Source organism: Salvelinus sp. IW2-2015, linkage group LG37 (genome assembly GCF_002910315.2).
Source record: "Salvelinus sp. IW2-2015 linkage group LG37, ASM291031v2, whole genome shotgun sequence".
Classification (NCBI taxonomy): domain Eukaryota; kingdom Metazoa; phylum Chordata; class Actinopteri; order Salmoniformes; family Salmonidae; genus Salvelinus; species Salvelinus sp. IW2-2015.
In genome coordinates, this window is record NC_036876.1 from 3576788 (window position 1) to 3602057 (window position 25270).

The 25270-nt window shown below is 42.4% G+C and overlaps 1 protein-coding gene and 1 non-coding gene across 2 annotated transcripts; one reads left to right on the plus strand and one right to left on the minus strand.

Annotated features, from left to right (window-relative positions):
* Nucleotides 1-1441: 1441 nt before the first annotated feature.
* Nucleotides 1442-19751, minus strand: LOC111959997 (adipose-secreted signaling protein). The gene is made up of 6 exons (XM_023981835.2): nt 19578-19751; nt 13509-13606; nt 8899-9047; nt 6796-6934; nt 4576-4701; nt 1442-2212 (listed from the first exon to the last, which is right to left on the minus strand). The coding sequence occupies exons 2-6, from the start codon at nt 13525-13527 to the stop codon at nt 2112-2114; spliced, it is 534 nt and encodes a 177-aa protein (XP_023837603.1). The 5' UTR covers nt 13528-13606; nt 19578-19751; the 3' UTR covers nt 1442-2111.
* A 2716-nt stretch (nt 19752-22467) lies between these two features.
* On the plus strand, nt 22468-22540 carry trnav-uac (transfer RNA valine (anticodon UAC)). Its single transcript has one exon. It is a non-coding gene; the product is annotated as a tRNA-Val (tRNA).
* Nucleotides 22541-25270: the final 2730 nt, after the last annotated feature.

Sequence of the window (25270 nt, forward strand, 5' to 3'; positions counted from 1 at the left end):
TCTTCAATTAGGACAATTTGGATTTTGGTTTACTTTCTGAATTGACTGGAATTTAAATGGAAACTGGAATTTTGATAAGTCTGACTGCATGAACAATAGTGCCCCCTCTTTTCTACTCAAAAGGACAAGATCACCTTGTATCCAAACTGAATCCACACTCTGTCTCCCCAACTTTTGAAGCATGGCAGGGTTCCGGACATTTCCATTCCAGTCAACTCAGAAAGTAAACGGAATTCCAATTCCACATTTTCCTAATTGAAAAGAACTGGAATTTCAAATGTATTTCCTGAATTGAAATGGAATTGACCCCTACCCTGGAGCATGGATTTAGTATGGACACCATAACAACAAGGTATAACTTTAAGACATTAGAGCCTATTATACAAACATAAACACAAACGATATACAGGTTCTCCTCAATTAAGGCCGAACACAGTTAAGTTAACACATGAAGATTGTCTGATATAAAAAATAAAATAAAAACAGGGCTTTGTCCGTTTAGCTATGTGAAATACGGATATGTTTTATGCTAGATACTTGACATTCTTATTTGATCGGAATATACATTTAGATTTACAATGACTAGCTATTGACAGTAAACAGTGACTAGCTATACTACTAAAATATTAGGTTGCAATGAGAGTATGAGTGGTCAGAGAGGATGGTGAGGGCTATGGGGGTAGATAAAGGGGAAGAGTTACTAGTTGTTGGCAGATTCATGATGGGCTAACAACCAAAATGGTTGTCTTTTCTTCTTYTTGTTGCCTCAAATATATTATAGAGCAAAAAATAACTGACAATCTAATTTGAGTGTGGATTTACTACCAATGGTACTGATGGCACCAATCTTTAATATTTTCTAAATACACTGAATATATTCTTGAAATGTTTTGTAGATATAAAAATGATCTTGGAAGGCTGAGCTATCATTGATCCACCAAAGTCCAAATTCTTTTAACTCCTGAAGGGGAGATACTTGATAGATAGAAGGATAGTACGGGACAGAAGGCAGTTGTTGATGGTAAAAGCTGTACAGCAACGTAGGCACTTGCGACTGATTAATAGCGTATAATTCTTTAATTTAAAAAACATTACTTAAAGTAAGTCATTTTGAATCCCTCTACCCCTTTGGATTCAGATGAGAGGGATAATTTGAGTGGTCTTTGTCGCCCCCTATTGGTACAGTTGAGTTTAGGCTGGGTGAAATGGKCTGGATTGATTACGTGAACTTTGCTGCCCCCTGAAGGTTTACTCAGAAAACACATTCTAAACAACATAGGGGCAGGCAGGTAGTGGAATGGCATGGGCAGTTGGATAACGTGTCAACACAGTACTAACAACAGTACTTYGTACAGATGCATTTCAGATATGTTAACTATTCTGAACAAAAATATAAACGCAACATATAAAGTGTTGGTCCCATGGTTCATGAGCTAAAATAAAAGATCCCAGAACTTTTTCCAGATGCACAAAAAGCTTCTCTCTTACATTTTGTGCACAAACTTATTTACATCCCTAGTGAGCATTTCTCCTTTGCCAAAATAATCCATCCACCTACAGGTGTGGCATATCAAGAAGCTGATTAAACAGCATGATCATTATCTTTTTTTTTAAGGTGTCTGTGACCAACAGATGCATATCTGTATTGCCAGTCATGTGAAATCCATAGATTAGGGCCTAATGAATTTATTTACATTGATTGATTTCCTTATATGAACTATAACTGAAATTGTTAAATGTTATGTATATATTTTTGTTCAGTACAGTTGAGGGAAGCTCAATAGTGATCGGATCACATTGGACTTGCTTTAAAAAATAAAAAGTTTTCATGCTTGTTTGTTTTACTTTTAAAGCAAGGTAAGATTTTATTTGTTTACTTGTATGCGTTGTGTGCTGCAATTCAGCTTTTAGCGACCAAGTACGGCCTGAATGTAAAATTAAAAACCCAGACTACTACTTAAAATAACTTCTATCCATTTCATAATTGAATCCTCCTTTAGGACCATAACATCTTGAAATGGTTAGGGATCGTTTGAAGTACAGTGGATGTTGAATTTGAATACATGTGGCATGGTCATTTGTGTGTGTGTGTGTGTGTCACATGGTCTGGTTTAGTCAAATCCTTGCCAGTCACTCTGTTCAGAGTCATACTCCAGCTCCACTCCCACACAACGCACTCCTTCCAACAACATGGGTGTACCATGGTGACGGTCTGAAAAACAGGGAGAGAAGAAAGAGGGAGAGATGGCAACAGAAAATGAAAAGAGACAGAGCGATGAAAAAACCCATTAGGCTATCTCTCAGAAATGGTTTAGTCCACAACATCCAACCAGTGCCAGTGCGCTATATTACAGTGTGGTAAAGTAGAGTGAGTGAGAGACTGTAAAGCCTTAGGGATTAAGCTGTAGGTTGATCCGTTTCCCGGCCTCTCCACGAACCCTTTCATACAACTATATCCCCTCCCGTCCTCTGCCTGCCTACAGATGTTCAAGTTCGGATCACCACTGTGGTTTTTGTCCCTAGTTGACACAAATAGCCTGTCTATCAGTACTTTCCCTCTCACTATTCTAATTTAAAATACATAAATTACTGAAATCAGATTGATAAATATATAAACATACAATCATTTTCTGTTGAAAGGAAATTAATTACAGGGTTTGTGTTAGGTTCCAAAGTGAATCATCATGACATAATTTATTCAAAGCATCCAGACAGTGAAAGCAGTCGGAGTCCAAGTACAGCCACAGTGCGTTACAGACAGAAAATGGCTCCAACTAAAGAGCCAGGAAGAAAGAACGGGATGCAGTGATTATAATCAGTCAGTCATGTTCAATACAGTACAAGTATTTTACCACATCATAAGCTCTCCACTTATGCGTGACTCATTTTGTTTTACTCAGGTGATCACAGCATCGCAGTGATCAGTGATGCTCTTAATTTAAACCACGCTGTTCACACTCACCATCAGGTGGCAGCAGCACACTACTACATCTATTCTCACAACCAGTCTCCTCGGTGATAGACTGTTACTCAAGTGAACAACGCTACAGCATTGCCTTGTTGTGCTTTCAGGAAGACAATGACAAGATGGCTACAGGAAGACAATGACAAGATGGCTACAATAGAACTAAACTGATACTTCTAGAAATTCTATTAGAAGAGGCAGTTGGTTTTCAGTACTGTTGTGTATTAATAATGAGGGAACTACAGGTAACTGCCAAAATAATGTTAACACGCGTAAATGAGGGATACAAAGTGTATTGAAAGCAGGTGCTTCCACACAGGTGTGGTTCCTGAGTTAACTAAGTAATTAACATCCCATCATGCTTAGGACCATGTATAAAATGCTGGGCAGACGATTATTTTGGCCATAACGACAACGCCCCCATCGGACGACAATGCCCCTATCCACAGTGCTCTAGTKGTCACTGAATGGTTTGTTGAGCATGAAAACAATGTAAATCATATGCCATGGCCGTCTCAGTCACCAACTGAACACTTATGGGAGATTCTGGAGCGGTGCCTGAGACAGTGTTTTCTACCACCATCAACAAAACACCAAATTCTGGAATTTCTCGTAGAATAATGATGTCGCATCCCTCCAATAGAGTTACAGACACTTGTAGAATCTATGCCAAGGCACATTGAAGCTGTTCTGGCTCGTGATTGCCCAACACCCTATTAAGACACTATGTTCCTGTTTCCTKTATTTTGGCAGTTACGTGTACCTCTACAGAGCATATACTGCATGATACTACAACACAATCTGTTTAGATCAGAAAATATCAGTTTTAGGAACGGTACATTGCATCACACTGGAAAGGAAGTTAAGTGATGCAATGGTTTCATATTGATCAATCTTATTTTTGTTTACTCCCCAATTTTGTGGTATCCAAGTGGTAGTTGCAGTCTTATCTCATCGCTGCAACTCCCGTACGGACTCGGGAGAGACGAAGGTCAAGCTGTGCGTCCTCTGAAACACGACCCAACCAAGCCGCACTGCTTCTTGACACAATGCCCGCTTAAACCGGAAGCCAGCCGCACCAATGTGTCGGAGGAAACACTGTACACCTGGCGACAGGTGTCAGCATGCACTGCGCCCGGCCAGCCACAGGAGTCACTAGTGCGCGATGGGACAAGGACACCCGTCGGCCAAACCCATCCCTAACCCGGACGACGCTGGGCCAATTGTGCGCCACCCCATGGATCTCCCAGTCGCAGCGACAGAGCCTGGACTCGAACCCAGAATCTCCATATTGATCAATCTACACTTCTCCAAGCGTTGGGAGATCTGGGGTGTATTCACTAGGAACCAAACGGAACCAAATGGGGGTGGGGCTACCCGAATTTGTCCAATAGAGACTTGTTTTTAATGGGACTAATGATTACAACCCAGATCATCCGAGCAGTGTGACTGCAATAAATACAACCTGGAATGCCCCCACTGGTTTTGTTATGGGTGTAACACTAGATCTACCCTAGGGCGCACAGAAAACAGTAGGTCTCATTTAAAAACCAATAGGAGCACATCATGCTCTTTCAGCGTTATGATGTAGCTGGCCTCTGTGGTCTTACCCATGACACGGGCGTGCACCTTGACCCCCACGCAGACGTCCTCCTGGCTCTCACTGACCAGCATCACCTCCTCACACAGCACTCCCTCTTGGTGGGCCATGTACTCACATGTCACTCTCAGACCACCTGAGGAGAGGGAGAGGGGGGGGGGGGTAAGAAGGGCAAAAAGGCAGAAGGATAGGGAACACACACACACGGGGGAGCAAAATGTCAACCAGAGTGGAAAAACTCTGGGGTCAAACACATTAACACAACTGGCAAACACTACAAATAACACACACACAGTCCAAGTGGTCACAGAAAGGTCACAGGGATAAAAGTAAAAGGTCATGGTTTTCCAGCAGATGGTGTAATGGAATGGAGCAACTCACTCAGCTCAACGCTAGAACAAACTACTGAAGCGTTGAAGTGAGTGGTAATAACCCTCATTACGAAATCCAGAAACTCCCTGAGGGACGTTAGCAAAACGGTTCAACATTTCAACATTTCCTGATTTGGGTTCTGTCATGGACCGACACACTTTCAGTCTTTCCTGTACATTTGAGATGTACAGCTACTATAAAACATGACTGACATGAAGGTCTGGCCAACCGGAGACTGGGCAATGATCAGTGGAACTTAAAAAGGGTTAGGATTACACTACCGTTCAAATGTTTGGGATCACTTAGAAATGTCCTTGTTTTTGAAAAAAAGCACGTTTGTCTAGTAAAATAACATAACATTTATCAGAAACACAGTGTAGGGGCCTCCCGGGTGGCGCAGTGGTCTAGGGCACTGCATCGCAGCGCTAGCTGCGCCACCAGAGACTCTGGGTTCGCGCCCAGGACCTGTCGCAGCCGGCCGCGACCGGGAGGTCCGTGGGGCGATGCACAATTGGCCTAGCGTCGTCCGGGTTAGGGAGGGTTTGGCAGGGATATCCTTGTCTCATCGCGCAGCAGCAACTCCTGTGGTGGGCCGGGCGCAGTGCGCGCTAACCAAGGGAGCCGGGTGCACGATGTTTCCTCTGACACATTGGTGCGGCTGACTTCTGGGTTGGAGGCGCGCTGTGTTAAGAAGCAGTGCGGCTTGGTTGGGTTGTGTTTCGGAGGACGCATGGCTTTCGACCTTCGTCTCTCCCGAGCCCATACGGGAGTTGTAGCGATGAGACAAGATAGTAATTACTAGTAATTGGATACCACGAAAAGTAGGGAGAAAAGGGGGTGAAAAAAAGAAAAGAAAAAGAAATACAGTGTAGACATTGTTAAATGTTGTAAATGACTATTGTAGTTGGAAAGAGCAGATTTYTTATGGAATATCTACATAGGCCCATTATCAGCAACCATTACTCCTGTGTCCCAATGGCACGTTGTGTTACCTAATCCAAGTTTATAATTTTAAAAGACTAATTGATCATTAGAAAAACCTTTTGCAATTATGTTAGCACAGCTGAAAACTGTTGCCCTGATTAAAGAAGMAATAAAACTGGCCTTCTGACTAGTTGAGTATCTGGAGCATCAGCATTTGTGGGTTCGATTACAGGCTCATAATGGCTAGAAACATATAACTTTCTTGTGAAACTCGTCAGTCTATTCTTGATCTGAGAAATGAAGGCTATTCTATGCGAGAGTTGCCAAGAAACTGAAGATCTCGTACAACGCTGTGTACTACTCCCTTCACAGAACAGCGCAAACTGGCTCTAACCAGAATAGAAAGAGGAGTGGGAGGCCCCGGTGCACAACTGAGCAAGAGGACAAGTACATTAGAGTGTCTAGTTTGAGAAAACAGATGCCTCACAAGTCCTCAACTGGCAGCTTCATTAAATAGTACCCGCAAAACACCAGTCTCAACATCAACAGTGAAGAGGYGACTCCGGAATGCTGGCCTTCTAGGCAGAGTTGCAAAGAAAAAGCCATATCTTAGACTGGCCAATAAAAATAAAAGATTAAGACGGGCAAAAGAACAGACACTGGACAGAGGAACTCTGCCTAGAAGGCCAGCATCCCAGAGTCGTTATTTTAAATGGACAAAACATTTGCTTTTCTTTCAAAAACAAGGAAACTTTTGAACGGTAGTGTAGGCATAGGTATAGGGCAAAGGCTGTATCCGAGGACCTGGAACTGGGGCTGATGGCTATGGTAAGGCTGAACCATGGGCTGGGGTGAGGTAGCTGGGACTGGGGTTAGGTCAAAGGATAGGACAGAGAATAGGGCTGAGGCTGAGTTGAGCAAGACTCGGACATACCCTCTGGTACAGGAGTGATATCGGTGATGCGGATATGGGGGTTGGGTACTGGAGCTGGAGACGCGTCCTTCCCCAGTGATGGAACCTCCGGGAGGGTGAAGACAATCTCATACTTGTGCTGGGTCTTCAGGAAACCAACCTGACAGACATATAAATAAAAGAGAGTGAAGATGAAAAAGGGCACGATGGGGGGGAAAGATGGAGAGCAAGCGAAAAAGCTGCAAGAGAAGAGAGAAAGAAATAGAGAGGGAGAGAGCGAGTGCAAGAAAAAGATTGAGAGAAAACGAGAGCGAAAGAGAGGGAGAGCGAGCGGAAGGATAACCCTCTGTCAAACAAGCCTCACATGACCCTCTGGCCGTGTCAAACAAGCCTCACATGACCCTCTGGCCGTGTCAAACAAGCCTCACATGACCCTCTGGGCCGTTGTCAAACAATCCTCACATGACCCTCTGGCCGTGTCAAACAAGCCTCACATGACCCTCTGGCCGTGTCAAACAAGCCTCACATGACCCTCTGGCCGTGTCAAACAATAAACAAATAAAAGTGAGGGAGAAAAGAGTGAAAGAAATACAAAAACCCAGTGCTTTGATTAAATAGCTCTGCAGCATACCGTCTGTCTCCAGCCATCCCACACACTGACTACATCCCACCACATCTGATTTAAACAAGCCCATTGCCAGGAGCGGCTCTGGCTACGGTTAGGTTACCCCCACCCGGCACCTGTTTCCATGGCAACCCAGTGGTTCCAAGGAGGCAGCAGAGAACTTCAGACACACGGCACATTCACCGCTGTCGTCTGTCTGGTGGACCTCACTTCCCACACCGGGGCAGCAGAATCAAAGGGCCGTCAGAACCGCAGCACAGTCACACAACACGCCCACGACTACAGTGCTATGCTGCAAAGAGTACAGGGGTTCTCTGATCCACAGTCATCCTCTGGTAAACAGGAGGGGAGAGGACTGGCATAGTTGTAACTGAATCTTCAAAACAGATACAGGCGATTAGCAGATATGAGAGAAACTCGCCTCCTCCCCTTAGTTGTCATACAGGTTTAGGGTTTCAAAATTCAGGAACTTTTAATAAATTCCCTGGTTATCCCGAAATCCCAATTGGATGATTCGAGGAATAAGGAGAGAATAAGCAGGAAATCCAGAATCCTACAACAAAGATTTCTGGTAAACCAGGGAATTTATTGAAAGTTGCAACCCTATAAAAAAGGTTCACCTCACAGTTCAAAATGGCAACACTGACTTCACTGATTTCTTCAAGAAAAGAAGCACGGCTGGGGGACCACTGGAGATTAAGGGGAAAAGTTTAGGATAATCGTAGCTCTCTGGGTGTGCTGTTTTGATAACTCTTACACGGAACCCAAACCGACTGCGCGCGTGTGCCATCGCGCATAATTGTATTTTGTCCCCCCACACCAAACGCGATCATGACACGCTGGTTAAAATATCAAAACAAACTCTGAACCAATTACATTAATTTGGGGACAGGTCGAAAAGCATTAAACATTTATGGCAATTTAGCTAGCTAGCTTGCACTCGCTAGCTAAATTTGTCCTATTTAGCTAGCTTGCTGTTGCTAGGTAATTTGTCCTGGGATATAAACATCGAGTTGTTATTTTACCTGAAATGCACAAGATCCTCTACGCCGACAATTAATCCACACATAAAACGGTCACCCGAATCGTTTCTAGTCATCTCTTCCTTCCAGGCTTTTTCTTCTCTTGACTTTATATTGCGACTGGCATCTTTCATAAATTAGATGCATTACCGCCACTGAACTCATTCGTCTATCCTTCACCCACATGGGTATAACCAATGAGATGGCACGTGGCTACCTGATCTATAAACCAATGAAGAGATGGGAGAGGCGGGACTTGCACCACGTTCAGCGTCACAAATAGAACTGACTTCTATTTTAGCCCTTGGCAACGCAGACACTCGTTTGGCGCGCACGCAGCAGTGTGGGTGCAATAATTGAATAATATAGATTTGTACATTTATTTTGCAACGCTCGCACACGCGATGCGAGCGGTGTAGTCAGGGTATTATGATCATTTTCACGTCAGACATGTTAAGTTATTTAATCCAAACCCACCTTGACCATAAAGTTCCCGTCAGGCTGAGGGATCACCATGACGACAGAGTCGTGGAGCTTCTCATCAAAGTGGACATGGGACGGAGTGCCGGCGGCAGCGGTGGCTGGCTCTTCTGAGAAACCAACACCTCCCGCCTTCGCTGAGGAGCCTGAAGAGGGAGAGAGAAACTAACTTAATTGTTACACACACACAAATGGTAAGGGACTCTGGTACAACCGTTTCCAATGGGAACAACATTCTTATGCCAGTGACACTCAACAATGAGTTGTTAGTGGCTATAAAAAAAAATCTAAGAAAATCACAAAAAAATAAGCTGGAAAGAAATCAAAGAACATGGCATCTTGAACTTTGAGTGTGAATCAACTTAATTTCAGTCATTTGAATGCCTCTTCAAAATGTCTGTGATCACTCTTAAAAGCAATGGTAACTAAATATATTTGTAATCATGGAAGGAAAACACATTTTTCAGGAAGAAGATTGAGGATTTGAGGATTTGATATGAGGTAAAGAGTAATAAAGAAAAGGCCTATCCCTTATCTAATACTGTAGAATGCCCTGCAGTCATAAGATAAACAACTTTATTGTCCATAAAATGGACATTTAAAGGAAACCACCTGTCACAGCATTTGGAGAGGGAACAGATAAAATGGTATTATAGAAGATACTGATATAATAGATCTCTACCACTGTCTCTCATGGCTCTGGTCAACAGTAGTGCACTATATAAGGAATAGGGTGCCATTTGGGACACAGCCCAGGTTTGTTTGAATGCCTTGTGGAACACATTAGATCACTGATCTTTTGAAATGCTGTACATTGACTGTCCCTCTGGGATACATTGTCACAGTATCATCATATTCATCAACATTTTTATCTTCTTAGTTGATTTCCCTTTAAAAAGAGTGATGTGTATCTACAGCATTTATTTCCATTGCCTCGCTTGGGTTAATCCTATCTGGGTCAAGAAGATAAGAGTTTAGGAGTCACAGGCACTGTGATTGTATTTCTTTAATAACATTGAGGCAGAATTTCATTAGGCAGCGGATGGCTGTTTAGATTAAAATGATATAAAAAAGATAAAGATATGAGGAGCAAATATAAACCTTGAACTTAATCAACTTTACAGTTGCATGTTTCATACCAGTGCCTTCAGAAAGTATTCACACCCCTTTTTCCCCACATTTTGTTGTGTTACAAAGTGGGATTTAAATGGATTTAATTGCAATTCTGTTAACAATCTACGCAAAATTGTAATGTCAAAGTGGAAGAAAAATGTGAACTTTTTAAAAATGGAAATTAAAACACTAATAGATCTTGATTAGATAAGTATTCAAACCCCTCAATACATGTTAGGATCACTATTCGCAGCAATTACAGCTGTGAGTCTTTCTGGGTAAGTCTAAGAGCTCTGCAAACCGGGAGTGTACAATATTTTCCCATTACTCTATAAAAAAAATTGAAGCTTTTTCGAGTTGGTTGTTGATCATTGCTAGACAGCCATTTTCAAGTCTTGCCATAGATTTTCAAGCCAGAATGTCTTCGCATTCTAGAAATCGCCGGGGAGGGAGGCAAATCCAGACTCATCATGGAGAAAAGTCGGTTGGCCTGAGTGATGTGGATGGCTAGCCAGGCAATATTCTCAGTTTACTCAGACAACTAATGTACAGTATATACAATTTATTAATTTTGCAGACCCCACCGACACTGACTTTGAATACCAAAAGATCTGACCCATATCACGTCGGTAATATGGGTCAGATCTTTTGACCTGGTTGGTCTAGAAGCAAGCCGTTTTCATTGTAATGGTGCAACCGTGACGCTAACAAATCTGCACTCGCTTGTTTCTCTAGGGCACTCGGAAACAACGGTAGAGCGTCAGAGATTTTTTTTTTCTTTCTTCATAGCCGCCAAAATAAAACTCCTTGTTGCACAGCAAAATATTTTTGTTGATTATGCAATCAATTTGGTCACACTTTAGAGCGCTGAGGTGAGTCGGAGTATATCTGTGTCCACTCCAGTCTGAAGACTACCTACTATGACTACCTACTACTATGCTACACTAGTTGAGAGGATTTGTGGATTCCGACAATGCTGAGAGAGATCCACAGCCTTTCAAACAAGACCGTTCGTTAATCCACATTCTCTGGACACTAGCCCAGACAGTGAACTGGACACTGTGCTGGCTAGATACCAGGCTTGGGTTCAAATAGTATTGGTTCTCTTTCAAATACTTGGAAGCATTAGATTGAGCCTGTTTTTTAGAGTCAGGTGGGCAGCTTAGGCAGCGGTTTGTACTTTTGAGACTATACCATAGTGCCAGGCAAACTCAGTGTTTTGAGAAAAAACAACATATATACACACTATTTGAACCCAGGTCTCTTAGCTGATGAACATCCAAGGCCTGTTACATATACTACAGTGCAGTCTACAGTACAGGAGTTGGCTTCTCTGTCTGGTAGTCATAATCTTTTCCCCCTCTCTCTCTCACTCTACATCTGTTGGTCTGGGTTTGGATCATCGTTTCTCTCCTAGCCTCTGTTGTATATTAGATGACTGTGTGTGTCTACCTTGCTCTCTCCCTCTCTAACCTGTCCTTTCACTATCCCTTCCATCTTTGTCTCGTGTCTATTGTCTGCGTCTTTCTCTGCATGTCCCGTCCCCCCAGGCGGGTCAGTGCTTGGAACTGCACAACACTTTAAACAAAGATCTATCACTAACTTTGTCTGATAACCATGGTAACAGACTCCATTGGGCTTGTATCTCCAAGTTCAGTTCCCTCTTCCACCCCTTGCTCTCTTTCTCCCCAAGGACCAAATTAAACTCACACACACACACACACACACGCGCTTTCGCTCTGTCACTCCCTGTGAAAGCGGCTACATCCCAGACACATGAAAAATACATTGAAGTGAAAACAAATAAGATGTAAATCTACACTCTCATTCAGCAGCCTAATTAAAGTGAGAACAAAGACCCAGGGAGAGGAGAGTGCTTTGTGTGCAGAAACAAAACCTCCAATCTTCACTGGGGGGAAAGAGACGTATTAATGACAGTGAAAAATGTGTTGAGTCACTTTTAGTCCGTCTCCCAGGTGCTGTTCTCTTGCTGTGTTTCTACGAGGCTCCCTGAACACTTCCTGCTCATCTGTCATGTGCAACATATTCGTTCACACTGAGTCACACACACTTCAGACTCATTCAAACAAGTCCACATTGTGTTTTTGCCCATGTTTCCCCTAAAAATGCATTCTTCCAAAGACTGTAAATTGATTCTTCTAGTTCAGGAGAATAAGCTGTAGTATGTGTGCATTGCAAACAAATACATTGACATGTCGGGGTTGGATTGCCAGGTCTTACTCTCTTCTTGCTATGGGATTTCCTGTACCCTTCTTTAAATTACACACACTAAGTAAGCATTTGTATACTGTAGTGATGTTATAACATAGTGAGGAGGGGGAGAGAGGCGGGGAAGAGAGAGAAAGAGTGGGGGGAGAGAAAGGAAGAGAGGAAAGCCTGATTTTTGGAGGCTCCCTGTTTGATAGCAAAGTTGAGATAAGTGATACGTGTGAATTGGAAATTAGATTTTTAGCATWTCCCACTCTCCCTGAAACACCCTCAGAGAGTGGGGTCCCAGCCCAGGGTCTGCCATTATCAACAGCAACCCTGGAGGAATTAGAGTCAAGTGCCTTGGACTAGGGCAGACAGATTTGACACCTTTCGGTTACTGGACCAACGCTCTAACCGCTAGGCTACCTGCCGGCCCTGGCTTTGAGAAGTGTGAATGTAGGAGGGAGAGGCTGGAAGACTGATGGAAACCTGATCCAGACATCAACAATGTCTGCCAACCCTTGGGAGGCTATAGGGCAGGGATCATCAACACGATTCAGCCGTGGAACCATTTTTTCTTAAGCGGATGGTCAGGGGGCCGGAACATAATTACAAATAATTTGTAGAATGCAAATTGACCGCAAGAAACCCAAACAGATATATTTGACTAAAACAGAATCATTTCAAACCTTGCTTACATTTGTATACAATCACGTGTTTCTCTATTATGCGTGGGAATAAATTCACTTGGAGCTGATTTCCTGGTGTTAACAGTATGTTATGTCCAACAACGAAAATAAAATAGAAAATCCATCCGCAGGCCAAATTCGGGCAGCAGGCTTCTAGTTTGGGACCCTGCTATAGGAGTGGTTTCTGGACAGGGTTCATGTGGAGGAAGAGGAAGCTTAGGTAATAAACCATGATATACTACAGTACCCATAATGCTCTGTAACCATATGCGTTTTTATCCACCTAAAGACGTTGGCAAGAGTAGGCAACTAGATTCAGCAGCGGGACAGTTTTTCGTTGGTGCGGATGGTCAGGAGGCCAGAACATAATTATAAGAATCTGTCAACTGAAAAATTGGCCATAACTATGTCCACAAAGATATTGCATTTGAAAATAACTAATTTCATACCTTGAACACATTGAGACATATGAGAGCTGCACTGTGTTTTGAATTGAAAGACATTTTAGAAATACACATTATTGCATTTAAAACCACATAACAGGGKAGAAGGGACAAGAGTCTATACAACAATATAATAGAAAAGGGTACTTACTCTTCCTAGCAGTAGCCATGCCAGGGTTGGTCCACAGACACAGAGAGAACCCAACCGTCACAGCCTGGTCATCTCTATGGCCCAGCCACAAAACGACCCTGAGACACGAGAGAGGGAGAGAAACAAGAGAGAGAATAAAGAAGAGGTTTCAATAATAGAGGATTAACAAAAGGAGGGGAGGGCAACTAGGAAAGAGCTTAAAGCTAAAGAAATAGAGAAAGTCACAACCGTAATGAAATCAGGAAATAAATACTTCTGAAAGACAAGCTGGTATTTGTCTTTAATAAATCCTAGCCCCAGGTTACTAACTCTGTTCAAACGACGGCACCCAGCTGTGTGTGCCAGACTATCGCCAAGGGAGAGCGGAGGCTCCCGACTGACTTCAATGAAAGAAAAACAAACATTCAAAAGAGGATTAAATTAAAACCAAGGTGTCAGATGTTTATTTTAAAACATTTCAGGGAAACACAGGTTTCTGTAAAAGAAAGGACGATATATAACCTTAACAAAAATCAAGGGAGGCATTTTAAAAAGGTTGTTGAAAGATGCAGCACTCCTAGTGATTCCAATAACGTCAGGTGAGGGTCATACTAAGAAAAATKACAAGTTCCTCTGACTGACTGAAACCACTGGCCTGAAAAGAATGGATAGGTGACCAATGACAAGTTGCAAGTTGGRTGTTTCACCATATTGCTTTTGCCTGTTCAGTCCAGTCAGTAGCTAAAGAGAGAGGCTGTTGGATTGTACCTTGGACGTTGCCACAATTGGAAGAGTACCAAAAKATGTGCTTATTTACGATTCACCTTCAAAAAAAAAAGAATTATGCCGGGGCCTTCCGAGTGGCGCATCGGTCTAAGGTACTGACTTGCAGTACTAGAGGCGTCACTACAGACCCCGGTCCGATCCCAGGCTGGATCACAACCGGCCGTGATCGGGAGTCCCATAGGGCGGCGCACAATTGAACCTGCACTGTCTGGGTTAAGGGAGGTTTTGGCCGGGGGCGGTGGCTTTACTTGGCTCATCGCGCTCTAGCGACCTTGTGGTGGKCTGGGAGCCTGCAGGCTGTCCTCGCTCCTCAGGTGAACGGTGTTTCCTCCGACACATTGTTGCGGCTGGCTTCCGGGTTAAGCGGGGGGGTGTTAAGAAGCGCAGTTTGGCGGGTCATGCTTCGGAGGACGCATGACTCGTCCTTTGCTTCCCGAGCTTATTGTGGAGTTGCAGCGATGAGACAAGATCGAAATTGGGTAGAAGGGAAAAGAAAATACATATATCTTTTATACCATGCCTTCAGAAAGTATTCAGACCCCTTGAATTTTCCACATTGTTAGGTTCTAAAATTGAATCAAATTGTTTTTTCACCCCAAAAACAGATTTAGAAATGTTTGCTCATTTATTAAACATAAAAAAACTGAAATATCACATTTACATAATTATTCAGACCCTTTACTCAGTACTTTGTTGAAGCACCTTTGGCAACGATTACAGCCTCGAGTCTTCTTGGGTATGACGTTATAAGCTTGGCACACCTGTATTTGGGGAGTTTTTCCTATTCTTCTCAGCAGAACCTCTCAAGCTCTGTCAGGTTGGATGGGGAGCGTTGCTGCACACTATTTTCAGGTCTCTCCAGAAATGTTAGACCGGGTTCCAGTCCGGGCTGTGGCTGGGCCACACAAGAACATTCAGAAACTTGTCCCGAAGCCACTCCTGCCTTGTCTTGGCTGTGTGCTTTGTTGTCGTTGTCCTGTTGGAAGGTGAACCTTTGCCCCAGTCTGAGGTCCTGAGAGCTCTGGAGCAGGTTTTCATCAAGGATCTCTGTACTTTGCTCCATTCATCTTTCCCTCGATCCTAACTAGTCTCCCAGTCCCTGCCCCTGAAAAACATCCCCACAGCGTGATGCTGGCACCACCATGCTTCACCGTAGGGATGGTGCCAGCTTTTGCTTGGCATTCAGGCCAAAGAGTTCAGGCCAATTTTATCTTGGTTTTATCAGACCAGAGGTGCCTTTTGGAAAACTCCAAGCAGGCTGTTGTGCCTTTTACTGAGGAGTGGCTTCCATCTGGCCACTCTACCATAAAGGCCTGATTGGTGGAGTGCTGCAGAGATGGTTGTCTTTCTGGAAGGTTCTCCCATCTACACARAGGAACTCTGGAGCKCTGACCATTGGGATCTTGGTCACCTYCCTRACCAAGGCCCTTCTCCCCCGATTGCTCAGTTTGGCCGGGYGGCCAGCTCTAGGAAGAGTCTTGGTGGTTCCAAACTTCTTCCATTTAAAAATGGAGGCCACTGTGCTTGGGGACCTTCAATGCTGCAGACATTTTTTGGTACCCTTCCCCAGATCTGYGCCTCGACACAATACTGTCTCGGATCTCTACGKACAATTCTTCAACCATATGGCTTGGTTTTTGCTCTGAAATGCACTGTCAACTGTGGGACCTCATATACCACAGGTTGACTCCAAGTTGTAGAAACATCTCAAGGATAATCAATGGAAACAGGATGCACCTGAGCTTAATTGAGTCTCATAGCAAAGGGTATGAATACTTATGTAAATAAGTAATATCAACATTTTCTAAAAACCTGTTTTTGCTTCGTCATTATGGGGTATTGTGTGTAGATTGCTGAGGACATGTTAATATTTAATCAATTTTAGAATAATGCCATATTGTAACAAAATGTGGAAAAAGTCAAAGGTTATGAATCATTTCTGAAGGCACTGTAAAGAAGAATTGAATAATGGATTATGTAAGTGATCTACTACAGCGAACATTTTGTTTGCTATAGACAGACAGGCTTTTACGATGTCTTGTAGCCAAGTTATTTTACCACAGCAACAGAGGCCTGATACATTCCAAAGAGGACTTCTGCTCCCTGACACATTTCAACATTTGGAACAGTGAGTAAGAACAACTCCCTCGCAGGAGTCAAGGACCCCTAGAACCGCTTTAGGTTTGAACCCAGTTGTCTATAGGTTCAAAAAGCCTGGGAAAGAAACACTACCTCCTTTTCTACTGCAAAGAAGGAAGAAGCGTCCTAGAGGGAGGTGATTAAAAATGTGTCCATTGACAGAAACGCTTGCACACGTAGATTGCCTTGTTTCTTAACTCATGCCTGATTTGCACTATAGGGCTGAATCAAGCTATACTGGGCAAGCCTGGTTACGCATCCACCAAAGCTGCTGGAAGCGTGCAATATGAAAGGACAACAGAGCCAGCATGGTGCGGTTCAGGTCGGCTTAGTAAAAAAAATAATGTATAAACCCAACATGCAACAAAGATTTTACAGTTCATAAAAGGAAATCAGTCAATTGAAATGTATTCATTAGACCCTAATCAACGGATTTCACATGACTGGGTATACAGATATGTATCGGTTGGTCACAGATACCTTAAAACAAAACAGAATGTAGGGGCGTGGATCAGAAAACCAGTGGTGTGACCAGCATTTTCCTCATGCAGCGCGACATATCATCACATAGAGTTGATCAGGCTGTTGACTATGGCCTGTGAAATGTTGTATCACTCCTCTTCAATGGCTGTGTGAAGTTGCTGGATATTGGCGGGAACTGGATCAAGCTGTCGTACATGTCGATCCAGAGCATCCCAAACAAGCTCAATGGGTGACATGTCTGGTGAGTATGCAGGCCGTGGAAGAAAAAAAAAAAACTGGGACATTTTCAGCTTCCAGGAATTGTGTACAGATCCTTGTGACATGGGGCCGTGCATTATCATGCTGAAATATGAGGTGATGGCAGCAGGTGAATGGCACTACAATGGTCCTCAGGATCTCATCTCGGTATTTCTGTGCATTCAAATTGCCATTGATAAAATACAATTGTGTTCGTTGTTCATAGCTTATGCCTGCCCATACCCATACCCTGGGGCGGCAGGGTAGCCTAGTGGTTAGAGCGTTGGACTAGTAACCGAAAGGTTGCAAGTTCAAATCCCCGAGCTGACAAGGTACAAATCTGTCGTTCTGCCCCTGAACAGGCAGTTAACCCACTGTTCCTAGGCCGTCATTGAAAATAAGAATTTGTTCTTAACTGACTTGCCTAGTTAAATAAAGGTAAAATAAAAAAAATAAAAAACCCCACCACTATTCACAACGTCGACATCAGCAAACTGCTCGCCTACAGGCTGTCTGCCATCTGCCCGGTTCAGTTGAAAGCGGGATTCATCAGTGAAGCATACACTTCTCCAGCGTGCCAGTGAAGATGAGAATTTGCCCACTGAAGTCAGTTACGACGTCGAACCGCAGTGCTGTAGACGTCTCATCATCGGTGGTAGGCGTGTTGTCTGCAARCTTAAGTGTTGGAAACGTGCGAGGCCATGCAGTCGTGGGTGAACAGGGAGTACAGGAGGGAACTAAGCACGCACCCCTGAGGGGCCCCCGTGTTGAGGGTCAGCAAGGAGGCTGTGTGGTTGCCTTCCGTCACCACCTGGGAACGGCCTTTCAGGAAGTCCAGGATCTAGTTGCCGAGGGAGGTGTTCAGTCCCAGGCTCCTTAGCTTAGCGAAGTGCTTGGGCACCATGTCGTTGAACGCTGTGCAGTAGTCAATGAAGAGCATTCTCACATAGGTGTTCCGTTTGTCCATGTGGGAAAGGGCAGTGCATCATCTGTGATCTGTTGGGGCTGTATGTGAATTGGAATGTGTCCAGATTGTCTGGGATAATGGTGTTGATATGAGCCAAGACCAGCCTWTCAAAGCATTTCATGGCTACAGATGTGMGTGCTACGGGGCGATAGACAGGTCATTTAGACAGGTTACCTTGGCATTCTTGGGCACAGGGACTATGGTGGTCTGCTTGAAACATGTAGGTATTAGAGACTGGGTCAGGGAGAGGTTGAAAATGTCAGTGAAGACACTTGCCAGCTGGTCAGCGCATACTCTTGAGGATGCATCCTGGTAATCCGCCTGGCCCTGCGGCCTTGCGAATATTTACCTGTTTAAAGGTCTTACTGAAATCTGCTATGGATAGAGTCATCACACAGTCATCCGGAACAGTTGCTGATCTCATGCATGATTCAGTGTTGCTTGACTCGAAGCGAGCATAGAAGATATTTAGCTTGTCTGGTAGGCTTGCGTCACTGGACAGCTCGTGACTGGGTTTCCCCTTTGTAATCTGTGAAAGTTTGCAAGCCCTGCCATGTCGATCTTGGTCCTGTATTGACCCTTTGTCTGTTTGATGGTTTGTCCGAGGGCTTAGCAGGATTTCTTATAAATGTCCGGATTAGTACCTGCGGCACTCCAGGAACAGGGATGTCTGCCTACCCCTGGGCTTGGCTGATGTAAAGGTTTTGAGAAAAAAAAACACTTAGATAGGTAGCCTATACATTTATGTAAAAATGTGAATGCGTTGTAGTTCATCCTATGAACTACTAATACTGTATGCTATTCAAACCAATATCATAATGAGAGATATACAGTGCAAGCTGCTSTCAATATCACATTCTGCAGTGGACATAGCACGACATCCAAGAGTGCCATATGCCAACCGAGACAGCTTACTGTAGACCCCCTAGGTTCACGTAGATGTTTTGCCCTAGTACTACACAGCTGATTCAAATAACCAACTCATCATCACATTGATTATTTGAATCAGCTGTGTAGTGCAAAGGCAAAACATGCACTTGGAGGGCCCCAGAACCGAGTTTGGGAAATCCTGCTCTGGGCTATAGTAAGCTGTCTCAGTTGGGGGCAGGAACAARTCACTCATGCTACCAGTGACTCTATTAAGACTGTTTCTCACTTGAAATTAGCTCAGTCTAACGTTACTAGTTACCTGATCCATTTGGTAGATTTACGTTGCTAAATTACGTTAATTAAATGTAAATTGAGTTAAGTGTAACAGTAAAAACCTCGCATTTCTGCAAAGTTTAGCCTATAGTCTAATATTTTGAGAATATACGGCTACGTGATGTAACGAGTTGGAACCTGCTTGTCTCGACACTTGCTGCCTCGTTGCCCTCGCCGTACAATAATACAAAGTTAAAACTGTGCTTAACGCTCCGGAAACTGCAGCAAACAGCGTGGAAATATTTCTCACCATATTTCGCTCACCAAGAACTCACCTTTCTTGCAATTGAGGCTAAATGCACACGCTGCAACCAGGTAGTGTCCTATTGTCGGTTGTATCCAAATCAAGGATAGGCAAAGGAATATGGGTCCTCAGAAAATGAATAAACAGCAGAATGAACAACCACCGTAGATACGCATCCACTCCCCCTTGGTCACCACTAGTTAGCACAGCCACAAAGTCCTTACTCGCCTATTTCTACAATTTATCTTCTTAAAATCAGATTTTGAATATAACCTTAACCCTAACCTTAATCGCACTGCTAATTGTATGTCTAACTTTGAAATAAGACCAAAAATCTCATTTTTGTAACCAATTTTGAGTTTGTGGCTGAGGAATTTCACTTTGTGGCTGGGTTATTTAGTGGAAACCACTCCCCCTTTCGTTGGATTAATTTCTACCGCCAATTTCCGCATTGGTTACGTGATTTACTATCCCAATTCTGGACTATCCAATATCCGGATCTAAATTACAGTGTTTGGCAATGTTGTTTATGTTCGTGTAAACAATCAAATGTTCAACTCACATAAGGCATATCTACAGTAAGAACTGTCACAGACGGTTGGGTCGATAACTGAGTACGTTTCAGGGGTTTTTCTCCTTCCACTCACCACTAGGATACATTCATGTTATGATGTCGCCACTTTGTGGCCACTTTACGTGTAGCTGAAGTGAGGATGAGATTCAGATACTTTTGGAGGACAGCGGAAGTTAATAATTATTATTGTTATTATTATAATTATATATTTTTTTACAACGCGTCTCTGCTCTTGGCCTTTAACAGATGTCAGAGATAGAAAAAAAGTTTCAGGCTTTTATATATTTCAAAATGACATCCTATGGGCTCAGGGACCAATCACAATGAATAGCCTACAAAACAAAACATGTGAATGGTTAAATCAGTTGCAAAAATCTGACCAATTGTATTTGACATCGGCGGATCAGATTTAGGATTACGTGTAGTGTTAACTAATGGGATATGTAAACACAGGCTGTAGCTGCACTTACCTGACAGCCAGGTGTCATTTGGCATTTGGCTAAATAGATGTAACAGAACTTTCAATCATCATGAGAGAAAGCGCATTTAATTTCAACTAATAATAGGCTACATTTAGTCGAAAAAGGATAATTGTAATTTTAGGTGGGATAGGTTAAATAATAGTTTTATTGCAAATATTTACATGTAATGAATAGGACTTATTAGCCTAATCAGAATGCTACAATTTCCCACAAACTCATCTTGTAAAGGCTTTATTCGTGATAATTACAGTAATACAAGAGCTACCTTATATCATAGAAACGGTGTAAATTAACTATTAGTGGTGTAAAGTACTTAAGTAAATCTACTATAAAGTTCAACGTGTTTTTTTGGGTATCTGTATTTAACTTTACTATTTATATTTCTCACAACTTTTAATATTACTTTACTACATTCCTAAAGAAAATGTTGTACTTTTTACTCCATACATTTTCCGTGATACGTAATTACTCCATACATTTTCCGTGACACCCAGAACAGGAAAATTGTCCAATTTAAGCATTTATCAAGATAACATTCCTGGTCATCCCTACTGCCTCTGATCTGGTGGACTCACTAAACACAATGCTTCTGTTGTCTGATTGTTGGAATTTGCCCCTGATTAACGGTTAAAAAATTTTTTTACAAAAATTGCGATCTTGTTTGCTTAATATAAGGAATTTGAAATTATTTATATTTTGAATGCTTAAGTATATTTTAGCAATTACATTTACTTTTGATACTTAAGTATATTTAAAACCAAATACTTTTAGACTTTTACTCAAGTAATATTTTACTGGGTGACTCTCACTTTTACTTGAGCCATGTTCAATTAAGGTATCTTTACTTTTACTCAAGTATGACGACTGGGTACTTTTCCCACCACTGATTATGATAAAAGCTATATATATATATTAGCATGGGTATTGAAAGATACCAGAGGGTGAATAACAAAAAAAGCACTAATATAAGAAGTGGACGGTACATGTTTTGTTTTGGGCTAAATGTGAATCCCTCTACGATCTAATGGCACTAACCATTACAAACTAGGACTTCAACCAGGCTGTCCCTATGCTATTTGCTCACTTTCTCTCTTAAACTGGTAGCACAAAGCCTACGTGAATGTTTAAAAMCTTCATCTTGATTTACCCAGTTTATCAATAGAGATTTACCATTCAAATAAATGATTATCATTATGTTGTTATGTAGTTAGATCGGTAAAACAAAGTAAAATTGATTGTGTGACTGTATAATTGACTCATTAATGCATACATGGCTGTGTCTAAAAAAAATATAGAAAATGTAATGATGTTGAACTCGAAAGATGCCCAACGATTGAACAGAGCAGTAGCTGAGTTGATCTGTCTGGATCAAGTGCCATTTTGTGACTTTGGTTAATATGCTTTCCTTTGTATAATTTTGGTATTAAGTATCGTGATGGTATAGAGATACTTAACCTGGTATCGAAGTCATAATTATGGTATGGTGCCAAAGAGCTTATATACTGGTAGGTCAGTGATGCCACTATATAATATAGATGGTGTCGTGTATCTTCTATTACTTAGTGTTAACACAAAGGTAAATATGTATAGCATATACAGTAACAATAAGTAATGTGTTGACTTATTCTACATGTTAACCTGCACGAATGAGGTTGACTGAGCTTCCTCTTCGTAGTTTGTAGTGTTGCACTGTTTTGCTCTTATTCAGAATTTCCCCTGCAAACAAGACATCACCAAGTCAACATCAGATTCACACCAAACATCAACAAAATCCATATCACATTAGGTTAATTGGCGTCTTGCTTTGAAGCATATAGGTTGTGTAATATGATTCGATACTGTGTGTGGTGGTGGTGTATCTATGTGGTTCCATAGTGTAGTGGTTATCACGTCTGCTTTACACGCAGAAGGTCCTGGGTTCGAGCCCCAGTAGAACCATGCTTTTGGCGGCATGTTACAGTAGCTGCGTTCTAACTATCAGATAAGGGGGGAAACGGTTGCTTTTTGTCCACACACTTTTGATCGGAAATCAACATCACCCACTAAGTAATTTTGGCAATTCAAAGTGTTTGAGCGAGTAATATATCAATATTTATCTTTAAAAATGTGTTATGACATAGCCAATGAATATATAGCACAACTTTGGATTTCAACCCTGTTTCAAAATCGAAAGGTTTAGACAGTTTGGAAGAGTGAACTTTTCTTTTCCTCCCACTTTGACTATATAAAAAAATATGCATATACACCGATTGTAAACTACCTAAATTATTGCTACTGGGGAATCTGAACAATCGATATGAACGATCAGCAGGTAGGCTATATAGTAGGGATGTGACAAATGGATATAAACAGACATGTTTTGTATCGTTTTTTCGCTAATACGATAAGAAAAAAATCTTACAATTCCACATCAATTCACAATGCAGAATAATGGTCCTATTACGTATGTATGACTGCTAGGGCCGGGCAATTAAATTATATTTTACGCAAGCCTTTACAGATAGTGGGGTGGTAGATGCCCAGTTTCCCTTATGGCTCAGCTCAGGTGCCTACATACACCATAGACATATACACTGAGTATACCAAACATTAGGAACACCTAATAATGAGTTGCAACCCCTCGCCCCATTTTGCCCACGGAACAGCCTCAATTATTCAGGGCATGGACTCAACATTTTTAAAAGTGTATTTTTCCATATAGGGAGATACTTGGTCAGTTGTACAACTGAATGCATTCAACTGAAATGTGTCTTCCACATTTAACCCAACCCCTCTGCATCAGAGAGGTGCAGGGGGCTGCCATAATCAACTTCCACATCTTCAGCACCCAGGGAACAGTGGGTTAACTGCCTTGCTCAGGGGCAGAACAACATATTTTTACCTTGTCAGCTCAGGGATTCAATCCAGCAACCTTTCGGTTACTGGCCCAACRCTCTAACCACTAGATATAGACACACCCTATGTGTTTTAATAAAATAATCTATATGCACTCTATATCTATATTGAACTTGTCTGATGCTGAAAGCTTATATTTTGATGAAATAAGACAAATGCCTCAAGAGGGCGCCAGAGATCTAGATAACAGAAGGGGAAAAAACTTAACCTGACCCAACTCCTCCCGCTTTCACTGATTCTGCCATTTCTCTCCTGAAATTTCTGGTAATAGGCTACACAAGGAGTCGGCAACCTTATGTAGAATGCCAATTTATCTTACAATTTCTACCGCTCTACGTGCCAGTTATGGGTTTCATATGCAAATTTTTSTGAAACAGTTTAATTTAACTTACATTAAAAAAAATTGTAATGTGGTTAATCAAAATTCTATGCAAATGAAAATTATACAAACCTAAAAACTAACTTCCATTGCCTAACTATGTAAAAATAGCGTACATAAAGCCAACAAATCAAAACATTGTGGCCTGAAGGTAGAAAATATCCTGATTAAAAATAAATATCTTATAAATCATATTGTCACGACTCCGACCGAAGGTGGCTCCCCTTCCCGTTCGGGTGGCGCTCGGCGGTCGTCGTCGCCGGCCTACTAGCTGCCACTGATTCTTTCCTCCCCCTCCTTGTATGTTTTTTGGTTACACCTGTTATGAGTTTGTGGTGATTAGTAGGGCTTTATTAGTCAGCCGGCCCGTTTGTGCAGGATTGATTGTGGTAACATTTGTGTATGTTGGAGACGAACGCGTTTGTTCCTGTTCGTGGGTTTTGCTGGACTGTTTTAGTCCCCGTGTTTGGGGCATTTGTTTTTCGGCACCCAGTGTTTCGTAAGGTGGCCTATGTCCGCCGTGTGTGCATTAAAGAGCACTATCTTGAACTCTCTGTTTCCTGCGCCTGACTTCACACCCACGACACCCAGATCGTTACACATATTGGCTGCGCTTGGCCTGTCTGCAAGAAACTTGATACATTGCATCAACTATTGAAGTACTTGTTACTTGGTCTGGTGCAAAGCTCATGCTAGCAAACTTGCAACATTGTAGAAAATATTCTRGGCCCTCAGAGATTCCAGTGCCAGTRAGCTCTGGACAGACAGACACTGCTTTAGGCTAYTTTGCGCAAGGGATAAGAAGTAGAGCTGTTTTATGAAGTTTCCACCGGATCAGATCATTGAGTATTTATCCCCTTTCATGCTGAGTGGCAATCGAAAGGGAGAGCTGGAAAGTTTTTCAAATAGGCTATGTTAAGGAACTATTTTAATTCTCAATGGATGTAACAACAGACTTTGTTTACTTGCTTTTTAAGGCGAAGAAAAAAGTACTTTGAGAAGCTCTACAGAGAAGCTCTACAGTGATTGACAACTGAATCTTGGAAACCAAGATGGCGTAGCAGTGAGACGTCTTTGTCCTGTCGTGTCCCTTGTATATATCTTTTTACAYCTTTTTCTTCGCATATCTTTTAAAATATTTTCCTAAACCTCAACTTCTAAATACTCTCCTGCAACCCGCCTCACCCAATGTGGCGTGGATCTGCTTTTTTCTAAAGTATTTCTATTTACTTCAGATCTGGAATCCCTCAACTGAAGCTAGCCAGCTAACGTAACTACCTACCAGCTATCAGTCAGCAAACCATTGCTAGCGGTCATCAGCTAACCTTTAGCTCGGAAAGCTCTCGCCAGTTCGAACAACGTGACTCAAACCAGAGCATAACGGACCTATTTCT

Coding starts and splice junctions, on each gene's coding strand:
- LOC111959997 (XM_023981835.2), bottom strand. Junction 4,702..6,795: donor TATCACTCCTGTACCAGAGG/GTATGTCCGAGT, acceptor CCCTCTCCTCAG/GTGGTCTGAGAGTGACATGT. Junction 2,213..4,575: donor GGTGCACGCCCGTGTCATGG/GTAAGACCACAG, acceptor CCTGTTTTTCAG/ACCGTCACCATGGTACACCC.